Raw genomic sequence first — 26511 nt, forward strand, 5'->3', positions numbered from 1 at the left:
TCAAAGTAGTACATTTTAAAAGAAAACTCGAGGATCAAATGGAATCTTTCTTTTGTAACTATGACATTAGTACGAAATAATCTCTATCAAATGCAATGATGAATCTTCTATGGTGACCTCGACATGAGTGCATATAAGGTGAACATTCTCCTTCCAATATAATTTACCTCATATCCAAGACAATCAGAATTTAAACCCTAACCACTTGGGATCAAATTGAACCTGGGATCAAGTTAAATCTTTTAAAATAATTTAGAAACCAAATTTGTAATTAAGCCTTTAAATTCCTAAAAAAAAAGAATTCTGCGACTGAATTGAAAGTTTTTAACATTCATTAAAAACCAGTTTAAACTAAATGAGAATGTCCAATTAAATGCTTAAGCTTGTCATTTCTTTACAAATAAATTTAACGAACTATAGCCAAAAAAATCACCAAAGGATACAAATCACCCCATTGTTTAACCTCAATTATTATATTCAACTGTTTTCTAATATTTACACGAATAGATAATAAAGCAAAATCAACTATTGTTTATCAAAATTAAATTCTAGATTTAAATGCAACGGAAAAACCCCATAGTCTAAATGCAAAGCATATTTAACCTTGTAATTGGAATTTTCAAACCAATACAATACAATTCAATGTCTAACATATTTTTCTGATCCCTCAAATATTTTCACCTTCAATAGCTGATCGGCGCAAAAAAACTGTTGCTGCTCAAGTAATGAACAAAAATTATAATCAAAATATGTGAGCTTTTATGACACAACCTATGCTAAATCACAAAATTATATATCTTGATCATGTTGGATTTAACACTGCTAAATTGAAAATATGGCTTTGTCAATTTGTACATAAAATCTATTTTCATTGTCTCAGCGGAATGTTGAACTACGATTCCCAGAAGCAGGAAACGCCTGACGTCTTCTACCTTGTGGCAATTGTTTACTCAAATCACTAGCTTGTCCCTGTCCTGTTGTCGAACGCTGCTTCTTGCTACCGGAGTCCTCTACTACCTCCATATGACCATCGGAACCCTTGGAAGATGCATGCTTTTTATGTTCTCCAAACTTAACATGTTTCCTTGCAGCTTCATAATCAAATGGCTTCAGCTGCACTAAGCCACTGGGCTGTTCAGTTTTCTTGGGCTGTCTGATTTTATTATTTTGATCATTTGAATGAAAGCATTTTTTTAAATTCGATGACAATTCTGACAGTGATACTGGCTCATCTTCATCCTCTTTTCCCGAAGTGGACACAACAGAATCTTTCTCCCTGTGTTCATTGGAGTTTTCTAGGTTATTCTGCTCCATATCCTTTGCACCCGTATCTGATTCTAGCATTATAATCTCATCTACTGGAGAGGCAGAAACTACATCAGAAACAGGTTTCTGCGGTTCTGACATTTCAGATGCTACACTAGGAATTTCTTCTGTAGGTTCTGACTTTTCACTGCTACCCAAAAATGAATGGAAAGGAAGACTGACAGAAGATCTAATCTGCTCTAGCTTGATCTCTTCCTTGCCCTAAGAATAAGCCCCAAAAAAGTGGCATGGATAAGTAGAGAACAGACATGGAGCTCTCCATATTTTGCATCACGTATGTAATTTAGAGACATTCATTGAGATGTTTGACGAAAGCATACCTTACCAGGACCAAGCTTCCTCTTTGAAGCAGAACTCCCCAGGAGTGCCCCAAAAGCACCAGTAGGCTTTTTAAGCACCTGAACAGCTGCTCCATTCCCCTATCAACAAATTAGCAATATAATTTAGATCAATGCTCATCACTAGGAGGCTAAAACATTGAACTAATATTAAAACACAGAAATTTTGCAACCTTTGCTGTAGAAAGTGCACCAACATTTGCATCCCTATTCTGCTCTGCAATTGTGAGACTATCCTTTGGTGGCTCAAAAATAAGACTATTGGACTTAATTTTTATTGGTACACTTGTAGCTTGATGCTGAGAAGATTCCTGAAGGTCGAAAGAATAAATGGTGACTTCTCAAGAATATTGATATAGCTGATATTTTCAATTCCAACATTTTAGTTGCATTTCCAACCTTAGAATGCCGTGTATGAGATGGGGGATCTTCAGTTCCATCTGTAACAGGTACTACATCTGATGCCTGCACAACAATCATCATCACACAGTTTAATCAACATGCAAAAATCAGAAATTAAGACGAATAAAATTTAAATACCAACCCATTAAGCTGGTAGCATTAATTCCCATAAGGAGAAAAACTTCTTCTTCTTCGTACCCCATTGCCCAGAGGCTCTTCGCTATGCGAAGGTATGGGGGAGGGATATTGTACGCAGCCTTACCCTTGCATATGCAAAGAGGCTGTTTCCGGATTCGAACCCATGACCAACAGGTCACCAAGGCACAACTTTACCGCTGCACCAGGGCTCGCCCTCCTCCCATAAGGAGAAAAACGAAGTAGAAAATTTTAAAACTCTCTAAGTAGTTATTTAGACATCTCAGCTTACTCAAATTTTTCGGTTTTGAAACTGACTCAGCATTTATAACAGATCCAAGGATCCAAATGACAGCAGTGGCCAATTATCATAATCCTAGTTTATTAGAGACCTTTTCAAATTTAAATGCTTTAAAATACCTGTTGAATATTTGTTTTATTCTATGTATGGTTACTTAGCTAGCTTACTTTTCAGAGGAGACAGCAGGGTTAGGTCAGTATGTGTAAGCTGTCTCTCTCTTCTCTTTGTACCCTATATATATGCCATTCAAAAGCAATTAATGAGATGAGAGAGAGTGAGAGAAAATTTCCTCACTTATTCAAATCTTCAACTATACCTTACTTCTATATTAATGTTTAATATACTTAAACAATGAACTTGAAACGTCCTATTTTTAGTGATAGTATTGTAACAAAAAATGTTATTTCTACTATAAATTGAATTTAAATGAATAAAGCCTATAGATTATAAAACAAAAGATATATTTAAGAGTTCCAATAACTATATGTTAACATTGTGTGGAAACAATAATTTCATGCCACTATAAAAACCATGAGGTTACAGTCATTGTGTTTCTTTGTAACAAGCTAAAAGATTAGGGGTTGTATGTGTGTCAGGAGTCCCATTACAACAGTTATCATCTAATATTGGGCTGGACTTGTACTAGCTGTACCAAACTACTAGATCTTGTTAAATGAAAGTGTTAGAACATTGTAATGTTAAATACAAGGTTACTATGTATTATGGCTCTTATGAATCATAGTATTACTGGGTAAATTGTATTACCGGGTTGGGCATGTATTACTTGCAACGCACTAGTACTTAACAAAGATTGTAAATATAAATGAGTGTTAGTGCTTTGTACTTTATACACACAACCTTTAAATAATTGTGAAAGTTGCACAAATAACAAACAGGAAGCTCCCATATTAGTAACTTGTTGTCTTCATAACAATTAATATTTTACCAGACCACAGCTGACAAATTAATATATCCTCTGCCCAAACATTCATATGGTAATTGTAAACATATTACTTACAGTGACAGCTTGTGCTTCTTTCAACTGTTGAGCAGCTTCCTCAAATGAAGCAGCATTCTGGATTGAATGCCTAATGATGCTGACAACAGTATCAAGATTGTGTTCAACATAAGGGTGTTTTGACTTCACCAATCGCCGTAGCTTGCTTGTAGTAAGAGGCATCTGCTTAGCTTTTAAACAAGTAAATACAAATTAAATTATGAGCATACATCCAAATTGCTAATATTAAGATACACAGAATTTGCACAAGTTTCATACCGATTTCAAGAACAGATTTATTTGGCAATACATATCCTGTACTTTCATCCTCTGCACGGGCAACAATGTCCCTCCATTCACACAGCCCCTGCAAACCAGAAAAACAGAGTATATAAACTACAATAGATGTTAAGAATAGAGAGCAACGAAATCCAAAACAAAATGCAAATTATGCAATATGTGACATGCCACATTCTTAGTGTTTGAAGTTGGGCATTCACTCACAAAATCCTGACATTGTATCAGGACTTTTTGGAGGTGAAAGCTATTTTGGATTGATTCAGAAAAAAGTAAAAAACTTAAACATGAATTATGCTTGGAAGGCCATTAGATTAGAGTTTCTTTGTGTCTAACCCAAACTGTTTCATGATAGAAACCAGCATGAAACAGCAAGATAACTATTCTAGAAATTTTAGTGGTGATTAAGATGACAGAGTAGTTGGAAACTGTAGTATTATTATTTAAGTAACAGAAACAAAGGTGATAATGACACTAATGAAGGTGGTAAGAAATGGTATCAAATATCAATAGCTAAATTGAGATTTCGATAATGACAATGAAAGTGGTCAGAGTGATGTTAAGGGAGTAAAACTTTATAAAATAAAGAGAAATAATTAACAAAGAATAATCTATAAAAATCCAGGGGAATAAGTTCACCACATTTGGGTCAAAATGAGATTCACGAGAAAATAATGGCTTCTAGATTAAGACAACAGAATTGTCCACAATACTTAATAAAATCATGTATCAAAATTTAATGCAAAGTGTTGCTTAGAAGAACTGTGGAAAACATTTTTCATATTCATGGCAAGAATGGTGTTTGATGGGAAAAAAAAGGGGGCAAGATATTGTTGCCTCTAAGTATTAAGTAATTCAAGATTGATGCTACAAATAATTAAAAGGAAGTAAACTTACAGAAACAATGGCAAGCTGCTGAGCATTGAAACCGGCCCCTTGCAACCTAAAGAGAAACAGTAATTAAGCTTTGTTTTACACTTCTTGGCATGCATTACATGCAAAACAGAACTTAATAAATAAACCCTTTATATAGAAGAGTCAGAAAAGTAATCAAGATATACAAAAAATGCTTGGTGAACAATTGCTGCTGGCATAGAATGCATAACTAATGAAAGAATGCTATTGACGAACCCATATATATGAAGATAGGAGTTCTCTGTCAAAAGTTCTTTCTCATATAGCTGAATGCAGACATCATAACTGCGTTTGTAGACCTGTAGGTTTAAGGGAAATTCCAGTCAAAAACCAAAAAGAAAGTTCATTGAGCCAACCATTCGGTCATATTGTATCTCAATTTGATTAAAGATTGAGAACAAAAACTAATGCCCAAAAAACTTTATCTGTATAGAAAGGAAGGTCAGGTCTAGTCAGTCTTCACATTTCACATTATTGTAACATGTGCAAATGTTCAAACAAATGAGACAAAGCAGTCCTACAGGGATTAAAGAGCACCCTATGGATTGTGGAAATGAATGATAGTTCACATTGTCATCTAGTTAGTTTAATTTCTAATAGGCACCAACTAAAAATGGCTTTATAGTCAGCTTCCTAAGATAACTCTTGAACGGAGAAAAAACTATTTCCATGAGAAAGGCTTTCTCAAAACATGCATACCACAATGAATATCATAAAGAAAAAAGCAGGAAGAACTGATAAACATAAATGTTACCTTCTACTATGCTAAATTAGTAAAAGTTTTAACAAACAGAACTTAAAGCAATCATAAATTACTAAACGTTGTAAACTTATTGAAGGTGACAGAAACAAAGTACTAACAAATTTAAAACAAACAAATTTCCAAACTCAGTAAAGCATGAAAGAAACATGTTAAACTTCAACAGTTCAACCAAATCAAATTCATCTAAAAATTTAATGTAATAGCATCCACAGTCAGAGACATTTTTGTTGTAGATGATAGTTATACTTACCTCCACCAGAGGAGTGTCTGAAGACTCAGAACTTTCAGACTCCTTAGACAAGGCAAATAACTTAATCCTCATTAAGTCGTATATATACAACAGATAGTGTGTATCTTCTCTGGCATATCTGTCATCACAAAAACAGTTAATTAGATTGTAATAATTACTAATTAGATTGCCCATGACAGTGTGCCAGTAATCATCAAGCTAAAACCAAGATAAACAAGTAAACTAATTTCTTTTTTTGGGAGGGGAAATAAACCCAAGGTTTGTCGTAATAGAATAAATCAGCAATGCTTGTGAAAATTTTAATTTCCTTAGAATACATTTATACTGCTGGTAGTATTCTGCAGACGAAAGGGAGAAGAATAAAGAGATAAAGATTGAGGAGAGAAGAACAAAGATCGGATGGAAAACAAGAGAGAAGAACTGAACAACATAAATTACAAGCTGGTAAACAACGGGTGAGACTCAAAGTAAATAGTGAAAAGCCTTCTGATTCTAATAATACTCTTGACAATGATCAAGAATTATTGTAGCTGTGAAGGCCCAGAGTAGCAACCTAGTGTGTCATTTTCTGAAGAATGATGATGCATGTTGAAGCATATTTTTAATTTAACAGGGAAAACTTAACATCAAAAACTTAAGGGGCAATCAAATAAAAAGGAAGCAAAGCAAGGATTCAATTTCAATGATCTGTAAACTATAGTGCCTCTGTGTTTTCATTTTGCAATTCAGGTCACTATCACCACTTCAAAAAAAAATGGCAGTCATGACACAGAGCTACAATGCTATTGCTGCACGCTATAGCATGCTATTAATTATGCATACAAATACAAACACAACTACAAAAAAATGACAAAACTCCACTTCCACTGTGGCCAGGCCATGACATGAATCATGACACAAAGCTAAAATGCTATTGCTGCACGCTATAGCATGCTATTAACTATGCATACAAATACAAATGTTACAATTCCGTGTTTGAGTGACTTGTATCTGGACTATATACTAGAAATGAATGGTGGGGTAACAGTCGATGTAAGAACTCCTAGAGGTGAGACTAAAGATTTTCTTGTAGAAATAAGTTCACGTTAGGCTCAGCCTTGAGTCCTTGTTTAAAATAGTCTTCGGTGTGCTTACCAAGGACATACAAAAGATTACCCATAAAAATACTTTTATTGTGGAATCAAGGAAGGGGTTTACTCTAAACTTGAACTTTAGAGACAGACACTTGAAGCATAAGATTTTGCTTGAGTAGGAATAAGAGAATATGCATTGCAATTTTAGCAAGAAACAAGAAAATGACTAAGGAGGTAAAAATTAGAAAAGATGTCATACAAAAAGTTTCCAATTTTAAATATCTAGGATCAACATCTACAAAATAATGAAAATGTCACAGAGAAGATACAAGCTGGGCAGTTAAAATGGAGGACATTTGGAGGAGCTAGTTGAGACTATAAAGTACCTACCAAGCTCAAAGAAAAGTTTTTTTGTATTACTATACAGCTAGCTATACTCTAGTAGTGATTGTTACGCTTTAACAAAACAAGAAATAAGGGAGTAGCAAAAATGAGTATGTTGATATAAATGTGTAATACACAACAAAGGATAGGATAAGAAATGATTGTGTACAAAGAGATATTAGTAAGATACCTATCAAGGTAAAGATGACAGAAAATGGGTTAAAGTGATTTGCACATGTGTAAAGGCACCCATATGGGTAGATAGCATGGTTTTTTAACCCTATGAAAAGGAATAGAGAAAGAACAAGATGAACATTGCAGGAATTCATAAAAGCAATCCTAATGGTAAATGATAACCCTGAAAATCCGGCTTTTAACTGCGCCTAATGGCATTGTATCCATGAAGTCGACCTCACCTAATAGGATAAGGTTATCATTGTTATACTATCAGGTCAGTTGCAAGTAAACACCACCCAAATACAAAGGGAACTGGCAAACAATCAAACCAAGGATTACCAGATTCTATAGATTCCTAGTATGCTAAACAATCACGCAAAACTAGGTTACTCATTAATTAGCTCCAGTATATTTTAGGAAACCAAACACATTTAAAATCCAATAGTGCAAAAAGAAGACAAAGGGTGAAAAAAATGATGAATCAAGTGTCAAATCTGACTAGTTAAAAGTTAATCATACCTTATCATCTCATCAGGAAGTGGACGTAGTCTCCAGTCTGCATTCTGGTATCTGCAAGAAGTTGTTAATGTATAGCTTCCAGAATTTATTTAAGGGAAAAATGGAAAAATCATGCCAGAAGCACTAGTAAAGCATCTAAGCTCAATGGGTTAATTCAAAAAATTAAAGCGAAGAACTAAAGACAGCATACTCTTTGTTTGCAGTAACTTCACAAAAATGATGTAGAATATGCTCCAAACTATTTCTCTCCAAGTTTAACAACTTTGAAGCCTAAGCAAGGTAATCAAAATAGATTAGTCTAGTGCAATAAATTCTTCAGCAATAACATTACAAATACATATGAACACCAAAACACTGAAATTTCACATGCAGAGCCAGAGCCAGTATGAACCAAATAACTGATAGTACAGTTTTCTGCCTTGATAAATTAGAAGGAAATAGTTTCAAACTTTAAATATTGAATAGCCAGAGCATTTAAACAAACCTGGTGAGTGTCAAACAAATTACAAATGTAAATTCCAAAGTCTCGTTGAAGCCATGCAATATCTCGATCCGCACCATGCATGACCTAATTAACCCATAAATGTCAACAGAATGAGACAAATAAGTTGAATTAAGAGAAAAACCAATTATGTGCAGCTAACCTTCCTCTTGGCAGGGTCCTTGAAGATTTCCCTTAGATAGGGTCCAATATGAATGCGAAGTTTCAATGTGTCAACAATAAAATCTTCAGTCCTTGTTGAAATTTGCATCAGGCAAGTCAAACCTTGGAAAGACCGATATTGATTATGTTCCAAATCAACCTATACATTTCAACTTCAAGTCATTATACATAAATAAGTCAAAAGAATGCAATGAATGGAAGTAATGGAGGGAGTGACTACAAGAAAGGGGAATATCAGCCCAATAATCAAAAGCAATAAAAAAAGGAGAGCATCTAAAGGCAAACAAAATGTTCAAGAACTGTATCCTATCCTATAGAGTACAAAAACAATAAAACTGAGATATTAAAATCTATCCTCACAATCAACAAAGAAACATAACTCCAAACAAAATGGCAGCAATACAAGTTAAGCAAATTGCTACCTCAACCTGAATAACTTTCAGGTTAAGAGTAAACCAGAAAAATGACATGATAACAATTTACTTTTGTCAATGACCAAATCTAAAAGTTTAAGCTATAAGATGAAGGCTCATAAATGACACTACTATACAGTGAAATTTCATGTGTGACACATCATTAGAGCTTAATAACCTGTCCAAATTGTGCTCCTTAGTATGAGCCTTAAAGAAAAGATGTTTTTTAATTGAAAAATGTTCAAAGGATATATGATGATTAAATATGTTATTTGACAAAAATTAATAATCTAAAAAATTAGTTTTAGTATTTCTCTCTGAAGTTGGATAGAGTAGCTTCAGAATTTGCACTACTTAGAATAAAGATTTATCTTTTCTAAGGTAAACCCATGGGAATTTAGATTTCTTTTTCATGTGTCATTGCAGTTGCACATATAAGATGCAAGAAGCAAATTATGTAACTGGTCATGAGGTAATTTATAAGTAAAACTTTATGAATAGTAATCATGTTTTACAGCAAACTCATTAACAGAACGCAGCTTAGCCGCCAACTCCTTTAAATCTTTGACTTCCTCAACGAGCTTAAAAGGGGTGCTTTCTATCGAGGGAGGCTTCACAGGCACAACATCCCCAAGATTTGTATCAACAAAATTCAAAACAGATAGCTTTTCCTGGAATAATAAATTAATAATAGATTAACACAAAAAGATAGAGAAGGATGATAAAATAAAAACATCTCCACAGAACAAAAGATAATCAAAATTATAAGAAAATTCCATCAATACGCCTGCATACACACACACACGCACACAAGGGATAGAGATTACTAATGCAAAACAAAATAAGACTATAAAAAGTTATTCTATGGAGATTTAATTGCTAGAAAAGCAGGACTTAGATGTAGAAGGCTATCAAACAACCAAAAGTTATTTCTAACAAGATTTCAATGCCAAAAATAGCATTTACCCCTTTGAAAATGATTTACCCCTTCATGCATCAAAAGACTTTCAACAAGGCTCATTGAATCCATAACCCTGGTTCATCTAAAATTACAAGAATGAAAAGGTATCAACATGATACAGAAAATATCATTAAACCTAAGCTATTGCTTTCAAGTATACCATACCATGTACCAACATGTAAATAGTCAGCATGATTGAACTTGCTTTTAAGGATGCTAAAAAAACACCCACATGCAACTGCCATTGTTATCTCCTCTTGATTCAAGAGACCATGCAACTAAACTTATAACTGGCAGAAGTGGGCACAATTCAGTTTAACTAATGTTGTTCTCAAATGGGATTTGGGATCTTCTCTTGTTGTTAACAGGATAGGGTCAGGTTGGAGAAAGAAAGACATAAAAAGAATATATAATTTGTGGTCCTACAACTAATCATGGTAGGTCATAGTTGAATGAAAATAAAAAATTGTTTCTTTCTCTCCCAACAGAACCACATCATGTTAGTTAACAACAGAAGAGTATCCAAATTCCTTCTCTTATCAAGGCATGCTAGGTCCACTTATTAGACCTCTCCACATATAGGCAATGGAGTTGGGATTGAACCAAACTTTCTAAGATTATGATTCAATCCAGTTTCAGGGGTTGAGAACCAAATATTAAAATATTAAATTAACAACATGCATCCATGAAATAACATTACTGTCAAGCAAGTTATTAACTTGCCTAATGGACTTGATATACACTCCAAGTCTCAAACCAAAGTCACAAATTACCTTAATGAAAACACAGAGAAGAATAACCTACCTGTGAAAACTAGCTCCTTTAAGCATAAGCAAATATATGAGTGGCCAACAAAAAATCATATTAAATTATGGCCGATTGCAATCAGACAGTTGAAAAAAAATTCACTTAACATAAATTTGTTAGAAAACCAAAACAAAAAGGAAAAAATAACAAAAAACAACAAAAGATTTTATGCTGATACTAATAACTCACTGCCAAGTCGTTAAAAACGAATCCAACCATCACAATCACATCCTATAAAGTCTTAATATGGCAGCGATGCATCAACTCATAATTAAAATTCAAACTCAAAAAAAAAAAAAAACAAAGCTATACAATACCAAGCTGTGTAAACAAACGCTAGCGAAATGAACTAAGAAACTAACCAGTGGATGAATGAAGCTCAACCCATCATCACTCCTCTGCAACCAAACATGCTCAAACGGCATGTTTGCATTATTAACCACTATATTATACTCATCCTGCGGCCTCCTAATCGTTGGTATATGAAACGGAACCTTCGACTTCGGCCCCATCGTCTTCTTATCCTTAGTTGCCACCGTAACTCCCGGTGGCGCCACTGCCGCCACCTCAGAACCCGTCGCTGCCGGAGTCACATTCCCTTTCCCCCCTTTCTTCTTCTTCCCCGTCACCAATTGAAACCCATCTTCCTCCATCGGATGCATCGCCGGACGCCCAGTCTCCTCTTCCTCCTGCCGAACCTTCCGGAACTCGTCCACCGACGCGTCGAACCGCTCCAAAACGTCGTCATTCGCGTTTACCAGCCAGTCGTATGCGGCGTCGTCGTCGACGTCGTTGTCAGGGAACGCCGCATGCGCTGCCGCAGCGCCGATGGCCTCGAGCATCGACCGCGACTCCCGAGCGATTTCCTCGACGGGGACCTTGAACTCCTCGAAGTTGCGGTAGAAGTGGAAGTCCTTGTCGGAAGGGATGCACCGCGAGGACGCAGCGAGCTTCGCCACCGACGACGATAGAGGACCCGCCGTTAGGGTCTGCAGCGCCTGGGCCTTCGTCGCCGAGGGAGGCTGATCGTGATCCACGTTCATCGAGTCTTGCGAAGATTGGGGATTTTTTTGTTAGGGTTAGGGTTTTAGGATTTTAGAAGCGTCGCCACCATTGTCGAGCACTGCGTTTTGCTTTTTGAAGTGAGAAAAAATTATAAGTGCGAAACTGAGTTCGTATTTATATACGTTTATGTCACGTGTTTTGGGTGTGAGAGAGCAAGTGGCGATAAAAGTGTGTATGAAAATTTGATCATGCATTAAAATGCGAACACTTTATTTGACTGATTTTAATTATTCACACTATATATGCCGGTAATCTTTATTTTTATCTTTATATAAAAAGGAGAAGGATGAAATATTTTTGAAATATAAAAGAAAATGCGTGGGAATAGTTTTAGAAAAAAATCAAATTCATGAGAAGCATCTTAATTCATGAGGAGTATATTTCATAATATTAATTGTCATCATTACACCCTATATTTTTGTGTAGTATATTACACTATGTTAATTGTTATTGATTATAAATTCATAATTTTTGTAGCAAGATACACATTACATTATATATGTTCGTAATCTTTATTTTTATCTTTAAAGTAGGAGGATGAAATATTTTTTGAATAAAAAAGAAGATGAGTGGAGATAATTTTAGAAGAAAATCAAATTCATAAGATGTATCTTAATTCACGAGGAGCACAATTCATTAGGTTAATTATCATCATTGTAGTTATTTTTTTTAGCACATTATCTATGTTAATTGTCATTGAATGCAAATTCATAATTTTTGTAGCACAATACACATTACATAATCTTAGTATTCAAATTCTTTATATATATAAAAAGAGAAGGATGGGATATTTTTGGAATATAAAAGAAGATGAGTGGGGATAGTTCTAGAAGAAAATCAAATTCATGAGGAGCATGTTTCATTGTGTTAATTGTCATTATTACAGGTTATAATTTTTTGTTGCACAATTGTCATTGAATGCAAATTCGTGATTTTTGCAGCACACATTACATGTTACATAATTTTAATATTCAAATCAAAACCACACGTTGAATGCATATATGATTTAAGTCTTAATTGTCTATGAATACAAATTCATGCGAGCACATTACACTTTATTATTCTTTTTGTAACATATTACACGTTACATAATTTTAGTATCTAAATCAAAATTACACGTTGAATACAAATATGATTTTAGCCTTATATAAATAAGGTGGTTTAAGATATGTTCTTCTAAACTAACGTGGAATTATACATTTCTGAAACTTTATTTCTTTTCTATTTGTGTTCTTTGTTATTTGGAAATTTTCTTCCACATTTTGTTGTTTCGACTATCACCTACCTAGGCCTTTAGCAATGGAGTTCACAAATTGGTTTAGAAGCTTTGTTGTCAAATTCGTCCCACAACATGTTAAACATCTTTTTTTATTATTATAACAAGTTAATCATCTAATTACTACATTCTATTGTTACATGTTTTTTCTGCTTGTAAGATTGCAATACATCATAAAAATTGAGAGGTAATTTTGATTGTATGCCAACAAGTTTATATATATATATATATATATATATATATATATATATATATATATATATATATATATATATATATATATATATATATATATAATACAAATCAAACTTGACAATTTTAATTGAAAGAAAAAAATAAAATATAAACAAAAGTAAGAAGATAACACAAATAAGAAAATCCCTTAAAATCTGATTTACCAAAAATCATTTACGTGTGTCCAAAATCCTACAGTTGAAACCATGTGGTCATAAAAGTGTGAAATGGGAGAATGGAGGAACCATGAGAAATTTCATCCCTTTTATTTTGGAGACCAAACCAAGCAAAACAAATCTTTATCTTTATATATTAAAAATGAAAAATTATGCAAAGACTAAAAGTCACAAAATGAAGCTAAAATATGATATTTATAAAGTTTATGCAATGAAGAGGAATTATATCAGTAATTTATTTGCATGGGTTGTTATGAAGTTGAAAAATTGTGTTATATATTACTATTATTATTATTATTTGTGGATTAATCATTGTCTGAATTAATAGTGCAATAAAGCAATTTTACAAAAAGTATCGCTATGTATATAGTATTTCTATAATATATATGTATGTATATAGTATTATTATTATTATATGTTGGTTAACTATCATTTCTGATGCAAGTTTCATTGGAGCTTGTAGGCCTAGGATCTTCTTCATTAATGAATTTTTTTGCTTCTTGGAAGATGAATGGCAGCGGAATGGAGAAAGGAAGAGAGAGAAGACGTCACTTCAAGGAGAAGATGAGTCTAGAAGAAGTTCACCATCATAGGAGGCCACGGATAAGAGCTTGGAGGAAGAAGGAGATGAATGAAGGGAGAGGGAGAGAAGAGCACGAAATTTTGTGCTCTAAATGAGCTTTGGAATCTGAAATTTAATATTCAAATGATCAAAGTTGAAAAAAATGCACACACATGACCTCTATTTATAGTCTAAGTGTCACACAAAATTGGAGGGAAATTCAAATTTCACTTGAATTTGAAATTGAATTTGTGGAGCCAAACTTTGGAGCCAAAATTTCACTAATTATGATTAGTGAATTTTAGTTATGGTTCAGCCCACTAATCCAAGATTCTCCACTAAATGTGCTTAGGTGTCATGAGGCATGGAAAGCATGAAGGACATGCACAAAGTGTGACTATATGATGTGGCAATGGGGTGTAGTAAGCAAATGCTCACCTCCCCTTCTAAAATTTAATTGGATTGAGCTTTTATCAAATCAATTAAATTTATTTACAATCACACACATCAAATATCCACTTAGTGCATGTGAAATTACAAAACTACCCCTAATACAAAAACTAGTCTAGGTGCCCTAAAATACAAGAGCTAAAAAATCCTATATTTCTAGGGTACCCTACCTACATTATGGAGCCCTAAATACAAGGCCCAAAAATAATGAAACTTTAATCTAATATTTACAAAGATAAGCGGGCTCATACTTAGCCCATGGGCTTGAAATCTACCCTAAGGCTCATAAGAACCCTAGGGCCTTCTCTTGCATCTCTGGCCCAATCTACTTGGAGTTTTCTATCAAATGCCCTTGCGGGGTAAGATTGCATCAATTTCCCCTTGCTCATTGAGCCATTGAAGTTTATAGGTTTTGGGTAGGGAATGATAATGAGGTTCAACTTGGAAACTAATCTTGTGCTACAACAATTGCAACAAGATCCACTATCCACAATGAGAGAACAAGTTTTATCTAAAATTTTGCATCTTGTATGAAAGATGTTCTTTCTTTGGGATTGAGATAGATTACAAGATTGACCTCCAAGGGGCCTTCTAACCATTAAGAGGTCACCTTCTTCATGGGGGTAGACTTCCTCACTAGACTCTTCACCCCTTACTTCATCTTCACTTCCACTAGAGGAAGGGCAAGAAGTAGTCTCCTCTTGACTACTATAAATGTCTTGACCTCTCATAATCATGGTTTTCTTTGTGGGGCATTGAGAGGCAATGTGACCTCTCCCAAGACATTTGAAGCATTTAATGTTGCTAGTCCTTTCTTGGGAACTAGTCTTAGGGATGTATTTCTCTATAGTCTTACCCTTATCTTCCTTGGGTTTTGAAGGTGCAGCCCCCAAAATTCCTTGGGCTTGACCCTTCCTTGGATAAGAGTGAAATCCATAAGATTTTGAAGAAGGTTTTCTTTTAAGCTGTTGCTCCACTCTTATACAAAGTTGGACTAGCTCATTTAGGTCCCTATATGGAAGGAGTTCAACCTTGTCCCTCACTTCCATATTAAGCCCACTAAGGAACCTAGCTATGCTTGTTCTTTCCTCCTCCCTAAGTCCAGCTCTTAAAAAGAGTAGTTCCATTTGTTGTCTATATTCTTCAACACTCATACTCCGTTGTCTAAGCCTTTGGAGCTTGTCCATAAGCTTTCTTTCATAGTAGGAGGGAATGTGTCTCTTCCTTAAGGCACTCTTAAGATCATTCTAATACTCTACTGGAGGATCCCTATGAATCCTTCGTTCCCTAACAAGGAAAGTCCACCAATAAAAGGCATACCCTTGAAAGTTAAGGGTAACCAATGGAACTTTTCTCTCTTCGCTAATATGATGGCAAGAAAAGAGTTGTTCAACCTTCATCTTCCAATCTAAGTAGGCCTCAACATTATCTTTTCCATGGAAATATGGGAGGATAATGTTAGCCTCTTAAGACCTTCTATCTTTTTCTCTTCTTTGGAGTGATGTTTAGTATGTGAACTATGGTGCCCTCTATAATAGTTGTTAAGTTATTCACTTAAACTCTTTCAAGAGTCATGACTAATATAAGAGGCATGTTTTTCTCTTTTCATTTCTTTCATTATTTTTCTTCTCTCTTTCTCTCTTATTTTCTCTCTTTCATCTTGACTTATTTCTTCCACTCTTTTTTTTCCCTTTTTCTTTTCTCTCTTGTTTTTCTTTCCACAACTTAAGGGATCTCAACTCATCTAATATCTTATACAAGGGGTCCTTAGGAGTAGAACCCTCACCATTAACACTAGATGAAGAATGAAGACTCATGTTGGTTCCTAAGTTGTGGTTCTTTGTTGTTGGGGGTTTTAAAACAAAAGGTAAAAGAAACTATGGTTGAAACTAGCCAAAATAAACACTAAAAGAGGTGTGAAAGATAAGGTAAAAACTAATTGGTAAAAGGCAAGCTATCTAGGCGGTTTAACAATGGAAGTAAAGGAAATAAGCTATAAAAGTAAGCAAGAAATGTAAACTAGGCGAATCCTAAGAGTGTTTGGATGACCACATTTAAGGTTTCCAACAAAACACTCACAATCCTAAGAGAAACTTGCCTAAAATTATTGCACACAAATGAAAGTAGGGTGACCTATTGGAGGCTCCCAACTTACTTCCAATGAAAGACCTTTTTGTTACAAAATTTGACAACAATGAAAGTAAGTAAATTGTCAATTGCAAAATTACAAAAAGGTCCTCAATTTTGGTGGTTGTTCTCTCTTTGGTGATTCACTCAATTTGGAGTGCTTCTTAGTCCAATAGCTCTTAAGGTGGTTTACCCTTGCTTCTTGACTCAAATTCTTCAAGGGATGGCACCAATCCTTCTTTCTAATTCCCTATATGGCAACTCACAAACAAGGAAACAAAGAGACAAGCAATAACTAAAGACCAAAAAAATGAAATGAAAGCTAAACCAATAGAGTTTTAACAAGACAAATTTTCAAGGATTATTCAACAATTAAAGCAATGAAAAGCACATAAAAGCAAGCTAGGACTCAAAGAGAAACTTAGAATGGCTCTAGAGTAGAGTAAAAAATAAATAAAAAAAAAGACTCAAGAAATCTCTAGTTTTGGAACTTGTTTTCACACTAATTTTCAATTTAAATTTCAGAACTAAGATTGGTATAAAATAGGCACCAATTATAGAACAAATTTCGAGCCAAAACAACAAGCGCACTTCCCTTTCACTTTTTTTTCCTGGACATTGGTTTTTCTGTCAATTTGTGTGATTTTTCTTATTTTTTCCTTTAATCCAAATTGTTTGGTTCTTTTTTATAATTTTGGTCCAGATGTCTAGAAAATTCAGTAAAACTTTTAGCTCAAAATTCATAGTGACCAATTCCCAGTAATTTTACAAGTTCGTATATTTAAGCTGCCATTACCAGTGATTTGAATCTAGAAATCAAGAGTAGTGTTTATGTTGCTTAAGACTTGGATAGTTACAATTTGTGTTTGCTTATGCGCAATTATCTTGAATAACACAATTCAAGAGAGCTTAAGACTTATTTTGATTCACAAATCCAGCCACAACTCAGCACCACAACTCAACTTCATCATAGGCATCATGTAGGAAACTTAGAAAACAAAAAAAAGTTCAACAACAAGGTTACTTCTAGGAATTGATTTAGAACATGTTATGAACTAAATAACATGCATGAATTAAACTCAAAATTCAAAAGATAGGCTAATAATGACAAGAATACATGAACAAATGTATCTAGAATTCAATCAACAAAATAAAAATTCAACACAAACTTAAAACATAATGTGACAATTACTATGACTAAACATGACTCTAAGACAACATGGATTAAGTGATTTACACTTAGATTTTTGTGTTTTTTTTCTAATCAATATTTTGGAAGAAAATTTAGATCTAAAGGTTCAGCACAAGAATATTATGATTGAAAAATGATAGAACCTAAAATCAACACAAAAACATGATTCAAGAGTAGATCTATAAAATTTGAACCATAGAAATGTAAGAACAAGTGTAGATATAAGATTTAATTGGTTTATTTTTTTGAATCTACTCTAAACAACACCAAACCACAAGACAATGGAGGATATACATGGAGAATAAGATGAATAACAAGGAATTAAAGTGAATTGACCGAACAAAAAGATAGAGGAAGCAAAAGAACATCACCTAGATGAATATGCTCTTGATACCACATGATGTAGCTCCATGTGGAGCTTGTAGGCCTTGGATCTTCTTCATCAATGGAGTCCTTTGCTTCTTGAAGATGAATGTGTTAGACAAGTGACCTCAGTTATCTTAAGAAGGGGGGTTGAATTAAGATACAAAAATTATTCCTCAATTTAAAATTCCACTCTTTCTTTTTGGATTAACAATGCACCCTTAATATGAATTACTCAAAAGATAATTCAAAATAAACTTCTTTAAAGCAAAAGATAAATAACAATAAATAAAAGAAGCTTAAGGGAAGAGAGAATGCAAACTCAGTTTTTATATTGGTTTGGCCACGCCCTGAGATTTCCACTATCTTGTAAAATGCCTTTTACAAAGTCTGAACCACATAGGGACACCCCTTTCTTTGTGTTCAGAAATCCTTACAACTTAAGAATAAGAAGAAGTTTCTCTCTTTAAGAGAAGGATATTACAATTGAAGATCAATCAAGATTCCTTATTGAATATACAAGTGTTTGACCAAGGAATCTTTTTGAGAGGATAAGACATTTCTGTTTAGAAAAACTCTCTTAGAAATTTCGTGTCTCAAGTCACCTATTTATAGGCCTTTGATGGCCATTCAAAAATCTCTTGAACAGATGTGACTCTTGGGAGTTATTTTCTGAAGAGTTGAGACTCTTGGGAGTTATTTTCTGAAAGAATTATTTGCTGAAGAGTTGTGACTCTTGAGATTTGAAATTTGAATTTTCATGTCTAGTAATCGATTACACACAAGTTGTACGATTACAGTCTTTAAAATCTAAATTCAAATTTCTAAAGGCTATTACAAAACGTTTAAAACTTCTGGTAATCGATTACAAGCCTTGTGTAATCGATTATAGTCTTAAAATTTAAATTCAAATTTTGTAAGAGCATTTCAGAAATTATTTTGGCCACTAGTAATCGATTATAGCCTTTGGTAATCGATTACCAGAGAGTAAATATCATTTTTATGAAATCTCATAAAGCTTTTGGAAAATATCCGTTGGCCAAACCTTTTGCATCATCAAGTAAAGAATGCTCTTCCTTAGATTCTAGGAACTAAGTTCATCAATTATCTTGAATTTCTGGATTCTTGACTTAGATCAAACATGAGAAACACTTATCTTTGGCATCATCAAAACTTCATATCATATTTGCTTCTACAGAATGGAAGTGAAATGGAGAAGGAATAAAGATGGTTTGAGATGCCACTTCAAGGAGAAGATGAGTCAAGAAGAAGCTCACCACCATAGGAAGCCACGAATAAGAGCTTGAAGGAAGGAGAAGATGAGTGGTGGGAGAAGGAGCACGCAATTTTGTGTCTCAAATGAGGTCCAAACTTTGAAGTGTAATTCTCAAATGATCAAAGTTGAAAAATACACACACATGGCCTCTATTTAAAGCCTAAGTGTCACACAAAATTGGAGGGAAATTTGAATTTCTATTCAAGTTTCACTTGAATTTGAAATTGAATTTGTGGAGCCAAATTTTGGAGCCAAAATTTTACTAATTATGATTAGTGAATTTCAGTTATGGTCCAGCTTACTAATCCAAGATCAAGTCCAAGATTTTTTACTAAGTGTACTTAGGTGTCATGAGGCATGTAAAGCATAAAGGACATGCAGAAAATGTGACTATATGATATGTCAATGAGGTGTAGCAAGCAAATGCTCACCTCCCCCTCTAAAATTTAATTAGATTGGGCTTCTCCCAATTCAATTAAATTTATTTTCCAACACACATATCAAATATTCACTTAATGCATATGAAATTACAAAACTACCCCTAATACATAAACTAGTCTAGGTGCCCTAAAATACAAGGACTGAAAAATCCTACATTTCTAGGGTACCCTACCTACATTATGGAGCCCTAAATACAATGACAAAAAATAATAAAATCCTAATCTAATATGTACAAAGATAAGTGGATCAAACCTTGGCCCATGGGCTCAAAAATCTACCCTGAGGTTCATGAGAACCCTAGGGCCTTTTTCAGCAGCTCTAGCCCAATCCTCTTGGAGCCTCTTGCTCATGGCTCTGGTAATTGGTCCCTTCATAGGGAGGATTGTATCAAAGGTTATCAAATTCGAGAGTTTATGCAGACTCATGACAGTTCCAGAGACTCAACTCGCAGACTCGTAAGAGTCTACTTCATATAAAAATAATAACAAAATATATATAAATAATATACTAATTAAACATTTAAACAATATAATAAAGCAAAACAGTAAATTATAAAGTTCAAAATATTTAACTAACCAAGTCTAGTAATAATACATTACCGCTAGACAATAACTTGTAGAGGTTCTAGTAGTAATAGATCATTCTCATCAAGGGTTTGATGTTATTAGAGAACAAGGGTTTGATATTATTAAAGGTGAGAGTTTTTTATTTGAGAATAACACGCTAAATGAAGGTATGTTGAATGCTAAACAGACAGAAAACAATAAAAAATGACTTACATTTTGGTCTAATTTTTTTAACTTGCTAACTCGTTGACTCGGTGGTAAACTTGAGAGTCTACCGTGTTTACTTAGAGTTTATAGAATTTACCCAGAGTCTACTAAAAAAAGAGTTTACTCAATAGTCAATTCGCAAAGGACAAGTGAACTCGTAAACTCGTAAGAGTTAGCGAGTTAACTCGAGATTTGATGACCATGCTAACCATGATTCTCCAACTCTCTTTCTCAGCATTGATCTCAACTACTAAGTTGTATTTGTTTTCCATTTTCTAAACTAAAAAACAGCAGAGCTTAGACTAAAAGAGAGTATATTTATAATGCAAATCGATTTTCAGCAAATGCAAGAGAACTCCTAAACGAATTTCTGCAAACTAAAACAAAGTATATTTATACAGGAACATATAACAGAAGGAGATGTTTAAAATTCTGTGGGAACACAAATGAATTTGAATCTCAAGTTTAAATTAAAAAATGAGCATCAACATTTACCTCTTCAAGGAAACTTCATCTACACACAAAAAAAGAATACGCTACACTCCCAAAAATTACCATTTGTTGTGTGTTCTTAATATGCCACACACAAATGGTCACCTACATGCTACCTGTTTCATGCTTTTGTTGTTGTTGTGCTTTCTTTTTTTTTTACCAAAGGTAGTCAATAAGCAATCTCGATTTTTGTGCGCAACCAAACTGTGTTCTGCATGCAAAAGGAAGCCTTGCCATGCTACTTTGTACTGTGAAGGTGTTGTGATGCCCTCTACCCCATACATATATGTACTAATAATAAAAGAAATAAGAAATCATAATTAATTAAAAGTTCTTAAAACACATTTACTTCATAATTACCAGATAAACTTGTCAGGAACATTTTTTTTTGCTCAAAACATCATGTAATTAAAAAAAACTCATGCCTCAATGTCACATCCTATCAGAGCATTGTGTCCTGATGTTTTTTAGCACAAGGTTCCTTAAAGCAATTCACCTAGTCATCTGCTCCCATGAACACAAAGTTCGAGATCATCACAGGATCCAAACACAAACAACACACGAGGAGTGAGTTATCACATTCCAAACTAATGGAGAGAAACAAGACAACATGTAGGTATAAATATCATTTAAACAAAGTAAAACTTAAACATAGTTCATGTCATTTCACCACTTTGTCGTCCAACATCACATCACAACACAACACGTCTCATTCATATTAGGATATTTAATATGTATATCTCTAAAATTATTTATCTAATTGGTTTTCTAGAAGATTTACCATTATGAACAATTTTGCGGTTGAAATTTATCTGGATTTGGTCCTTGAAGAGGTATTTTTAATATTTAATTTCTCTTCGTAGTAGATAGCAAGATTGAGAACAATCCCAAATAATGTCACATGATCAAGATTTAGTAGCCCAATTCAAGGCTATTCATTCCAGAGAGGTTTTTTCAAAAATATAATGAAGTTATTTTTTAAAAAAAAATCATTTAATTTTAAGTATTTATATTGTTTAATTTTATTGTAAAATTTTAGATTTGTGCCGATAACAATGAATTGGGTGAGGAAAAGGCGAACTCAACTAAAATGGATGACAAAATTGAGGCAAATTCTTTATCTTAAAATTTTAAGTATATTTATTTTACATGTGATGATATTGACACTACAAGAAAAGTGTCGATGGGACCGATGGATCTAAATCCGTCGGAAAAGTTAAAATTTTTTATGGACTATGCTGACAGATATTCGTCCATCGGAAATGTTGCTATTTTTGATGGAAATTTCCAATGAATTATGGTGTGTAGAAAATTTGAACTTTTTTCGAAGGCTATTACCGACGGAATTTCAATGAATTTTTAAAATATTTATTTGTGACAAAACTTTTTTGATGGATAAATATCCATTGGAAAAGTTAGCATTACTGCCAGAGCATTCCAACGAATTTTGTGCTGGTAATAAACAAAATCCGCTGAAAAAAGAAAAAGGGCCCATTAAATGTTATTAAACACATGAGATAATAATAAAAACGACTCATTAAATAACTAAAGACATAAACATATTTGAATGATTAATGTTGTTATATATATATTAAATTGTACTATGCTTATTATTGATTAAAAAGGTTTTTAAGATATATTTAAAAATGAAAATTCAAATATATAAAAATTCAGATAAATTGATAAATATGAAAGAATTAATTTTTAAATTCTAATTTTAAATAAATTATATAAGTTATTTAATATATATATATATATATATATATATATATATATATATATATATATATATATATATATGAATTTAAACCCTCCCTTGATTCATGTATTTGGTTTTTGAATATATTAAATATTTTTACTTGAATATTAAAGATATTTTTCTCCCATAAGTTAATTTTTTAAGAAAGAGGATTGAAAAAAGTTATAAAGATAAAAAAGAAAATAAATTGATGTAAGCTCCATTGGAGCTTATAGGCCTATGATCTTCTTCATCAATGAATTTCTTTGCTTTTTGGAAGATGAATGACAGCGGAATGGAAAAGGAAGAGAGAGAGGAGACATCACTTCAAGGAGAAGATGAGTTTAGAAGAAGCTCACCACCATAGGAGGTCGTGGATAAGAGCTTGAAGGAAGAATGAGATGAATGAAGCGAGAGGGAGAGAAGAACACAAAATTTTGTGCTCTAAGAGAGCTCTGAAATCTGAAGTTTAATTTTCAAATGATCAAAGTTTCAAAAAAATGTACACACATGACCTCTATTTATAGCCTAAGTGTCACACAAAATTGGAGGAAAATTTGAATTTCTATTCAACTTTCACTTGAATTTGAAATTGAATTTGTGGAGCCAAATTTTGGAGCCAAAATTTCACTAATTATGATTAGTGAATTTTAGCTATGGTTCAGCCCACTAATCCAAGATCAAGTCCAAGATTCTCCACTAAGTGTGTTTAGGTGTCATGAGGCATGTAAAGTATGAAGGACATGCACAAAGTGTGACTATATGATGTGGCAATGGGGTGTAGCAAGCAAATGCTCACCTCCCCCTCTAAAATTTAATTGGATTGGGTTTCTTCCAATTCAATTAAATTTATTTCTCAACACACACATCAAATATTCGCTTAATGCATGTGAAATTACAAAATTACCCCTAATACAAAAACTAGTCTAGGTGCCCTAAAATACAAGGGCTGAAAAATCTTATATTTCTAAGGTACCTTACCTATATTATGAAGCCCTAAATACAAGGCCCAAAAATAATGAAACCTTAATCTAATATGTACAAAGATAAGCGAGATCATACTTAACCCATGGGCCCAAAATCTACCCTAAGGCTCATGAGAACCCTAAGGCCTTCTCTTGCATCTTTGGCCCAATCTTCTTGGAGTCTTCTATCCAATGCCCTTGCGGGGTAAGATTGCATCATAAATTGATAAATATATGCACTATTAATTTATTTTTACCTTCTTTATCCTTTTAATTTTTATTGTTTCTAAAACTAATATGATCTTAATAAAGCTTTTATTAATTTTCATCTTAGAAATATTAGACTATTTTTTTGCTCTCACTTGAAAAACAATCTGGACCCACATGCCACAAAATTCATCATGAAATATATCACCCGAGTCCTGGGATGAGAATAGGCCAAGTGGTTTATTAGGACTTATGGCTTGACCTCTTTAATTAAAACCCGTTATATTTAATTAAAAGATTAGGCTTTGACTTATAAAAAAAAGGAATATTTAGTTAATTAATAGGCTAAACTTGGGCTTTTAAAAAAAAGTATATTTAGATAATTAATAGGTTAGACTTATTGAACTTATAAAAAAGCCTATTAAGCCTAATAGGTCATAAAGATGTAACTATGTAGAGATATTAACATGGTTAACTTTAAATAGGTAGGTCGTTAGACTAGGTTAGGCCAAAAACAGGTCAAGTTTGGCTAGCCTAAAAAACAAGACTCTTGATAAATGGCTAGCCTAAAAGGCTAATTACTAAGTAGTGTAACTATTGAATTTGATTTGATTGCATTGAAATTTAAGATCAAATTGGTTAGAAGATAACTTAAGAATATTGTTTAATATAATATATAACTTAAGAATATAGTTTAATATAATATATAACTTAGGATCATTTTTAATAATCATTTTAAAACTTTGTTCCTATTTATTTCAAATTTCTAATAATCTTTATTCCTTTTAAATTATGTGTTTAGAAATATGTTTTATTTTTAATTTTTTTTTCATAATACAATTTTAAACCTTTTTAATTGACATCTATTTATCTATATGTAAAGGAAGCTTGAACTTCCATGAGCCGTCGGATTAAATTTTTAATTTGCCAATAACCATTGATTTTTATATTCTAATTTCTAATCTGACATTGATATTAAACTATGTTTTGATATACTATATGTATAGACATATATAATAAATAAAATTACACTACTTAATATTACTATGATTAAAATTAATAATTAATTTAGTATTTCAGATTTGAATGAACTTTAATTAAAAAGTTATCAAATAGTATACTTCATTATTAGTGTTTAACAAACTCAAATAATGCGCTAAAAAAGTAAATAATAAATTTACTAGTTTTTAACAATTTAGGTTAAAACAACAAAGTGTATATATAACATGAAATAATAAAATATTAAAACATATAAATTATATATAATTAAATAATTACAAACAAATTAAAGATATATAAAGTATGAAAATATATTTCATAAACATGAATTAACATTTTTTATCTGTACAAATTGAACATGATACCATAAAGTTTATGACACTCGCATATCCGCTCAACCAATTGAGATAGAACCCCTTGATATATGACATTTATCAATAAAAAATTAAAAGATCCATTTACGAAACAAATAAAAAACAATTAATTATAGTAAATAAGGAAATATGTCTTTAACTATTATTGTTCATTAGACATAATTTAAGGTGATAAAAATAAAAAGGATCTTGTTTAGGAGTATCTTTAGGACATTAGTTAAGGAACTAAAATAAGAAAATGTTTATTATGAAAATCATATGATAGCGTAAAAAAGTCATGCACAATGGAAATGGAATTTTACACATATGAGTACAAATCTTCCTCCTTTTAGTTTGTTAACCAATACCTTAAGGACAAATAATAAAAAATACTTATGAAAGATGTAGCTTTCAATGTATTTTATGCAATATTTTTAAATATATTATAATAATAATTATTATTAATGTTGTCTTTCTAAATTTTCTTATAATGAGAAGTTAGTAAAATGTGTAAAGTAGTAAGTTACCAATTGTGTATAATATATTCTTTGTATTTTAGTTTAAAACTGACTTATATTAAATATATATCACAAATATAAAATTATAAAAAATAAAGTGATAAAAAAAAGAAAACTGCCTTGGGCCCTCGTTCTCCAAAAATAAAACTCCCTCGCTCCTTTGCTTAGTGCTAAAAACCTACTCCCTTTTGGCCCAGCAACACCCTCTCTGCCATGATAAGTCCTTTTCTGCTTCCGTGTTCTAAGTTGTTTGAGTGAGGGAGAGAGTCTGAGACTTCCTCTCTGCTTTCTTTGGTCGTACAACAGTTTTGCTGTTAATGAGGTAGAAAAATTATTTATAGGAGTTAGTACATAGGAAGCGAAGCTAGGAATAATCTGATACAGGCTTAGGAAGGTAGTTAGTTAGTTAGACTCAATTCTGTTAACTGTTGTTAGTTAGAAAAGCAGTTAGGCAGTTAGAGGTTGAGAACTATAAGTAGTAATTGGCAAGTAAGGAAACATGTTGAATAGAATCTGTAATCAACCTCCTCCTTCTAATTTCTTCTTCTAATAATGAAAAACATGACCACCATGCTCATCGGA

General features: G+C 32.9%; 1 protein-coding gene across 2 annotated transcripts; it reads right to left on the reverse strand.

Annotated features, from left to right (window-relative positions):
• Nucleotides 1-577: 577 nt before the first annotated feature.
• LOC114392494 (protein RRP6-like 2) lies at nt 578-11880 on the reverse strand. 2 transcript variants are annotated; one of them, XM_028353650.1, is made up of 15 exons: nt 11085-11880; nt 9470-9625; nt 8522-8680; nt 8362-8445; nt 8068-8147; nt 7878-7928; nt 5725-5842; nt 4928-5010; nt 4694-4739; nt 3779-3866; nt 3521-3690; nt 2064-2129; nt 1838-1975; nt 1647-1745; nt 578-1527 (listed from the first exon to the last, which is right to left on the reverse strand). In XM_028353650.1, the coding sequence occupies exons 1-15, from the start codon at nt 11763-11765 to the stop codon at nt 877-879; spliced, it is 2670 nt and encodes an 889-aa protein (XP_028209451.1). In that variant the 5' UTR covers nt 11766-11880; the 3' UTR covers nt 578-876. The 2 variants fall into 2 exon arrangements, with proteins under 2 accessions (XP_028209451.1, XP_028209454.1); XM_028353653.1 differs by lacking the exon at nt 9470-9625.
• Between the last annotated feature and the right edge of the window lie 14631 nt (nt 11881-26511).

Source organism: Glycine soja, chromosome 17 (assembly GCF_004193775.1).
Source record: "Glycine soja cultivar W05 chromosome 17, ASM419377v2, whole genome shotgun sequence".
NCBI lineage: Eukaryota > Viridiplantae > Streptophyta > Magnoliopsida > Fabales > Fabaceae > Glycine > Glycine soja.

Bases quoted from the DNA above. Each gene is read 5' to 3' on its own strand.
- LOC114392494 (XM_028353650.1), bottom strand. From the start codon at position 11,765: ATGAACGTGGATCACGATCAGCCTCCCTCGGCGACGAAGGCCCAGGCG. The intron at 5,011-5,724 runs GTAAGTATAACT...TTAAACCTACAG, and splicing joins CAGACACTCCTCTGGTGGAG to GTCTACAAACGCAGTTATGA. The intron at 3,691-3,778 runs GTATGAAACTTG...CTTGTTTAAAAG, and splicing joins TAAATCTGTTCTTGAAATCG to CTAAGCAGATGCCTCTTACT.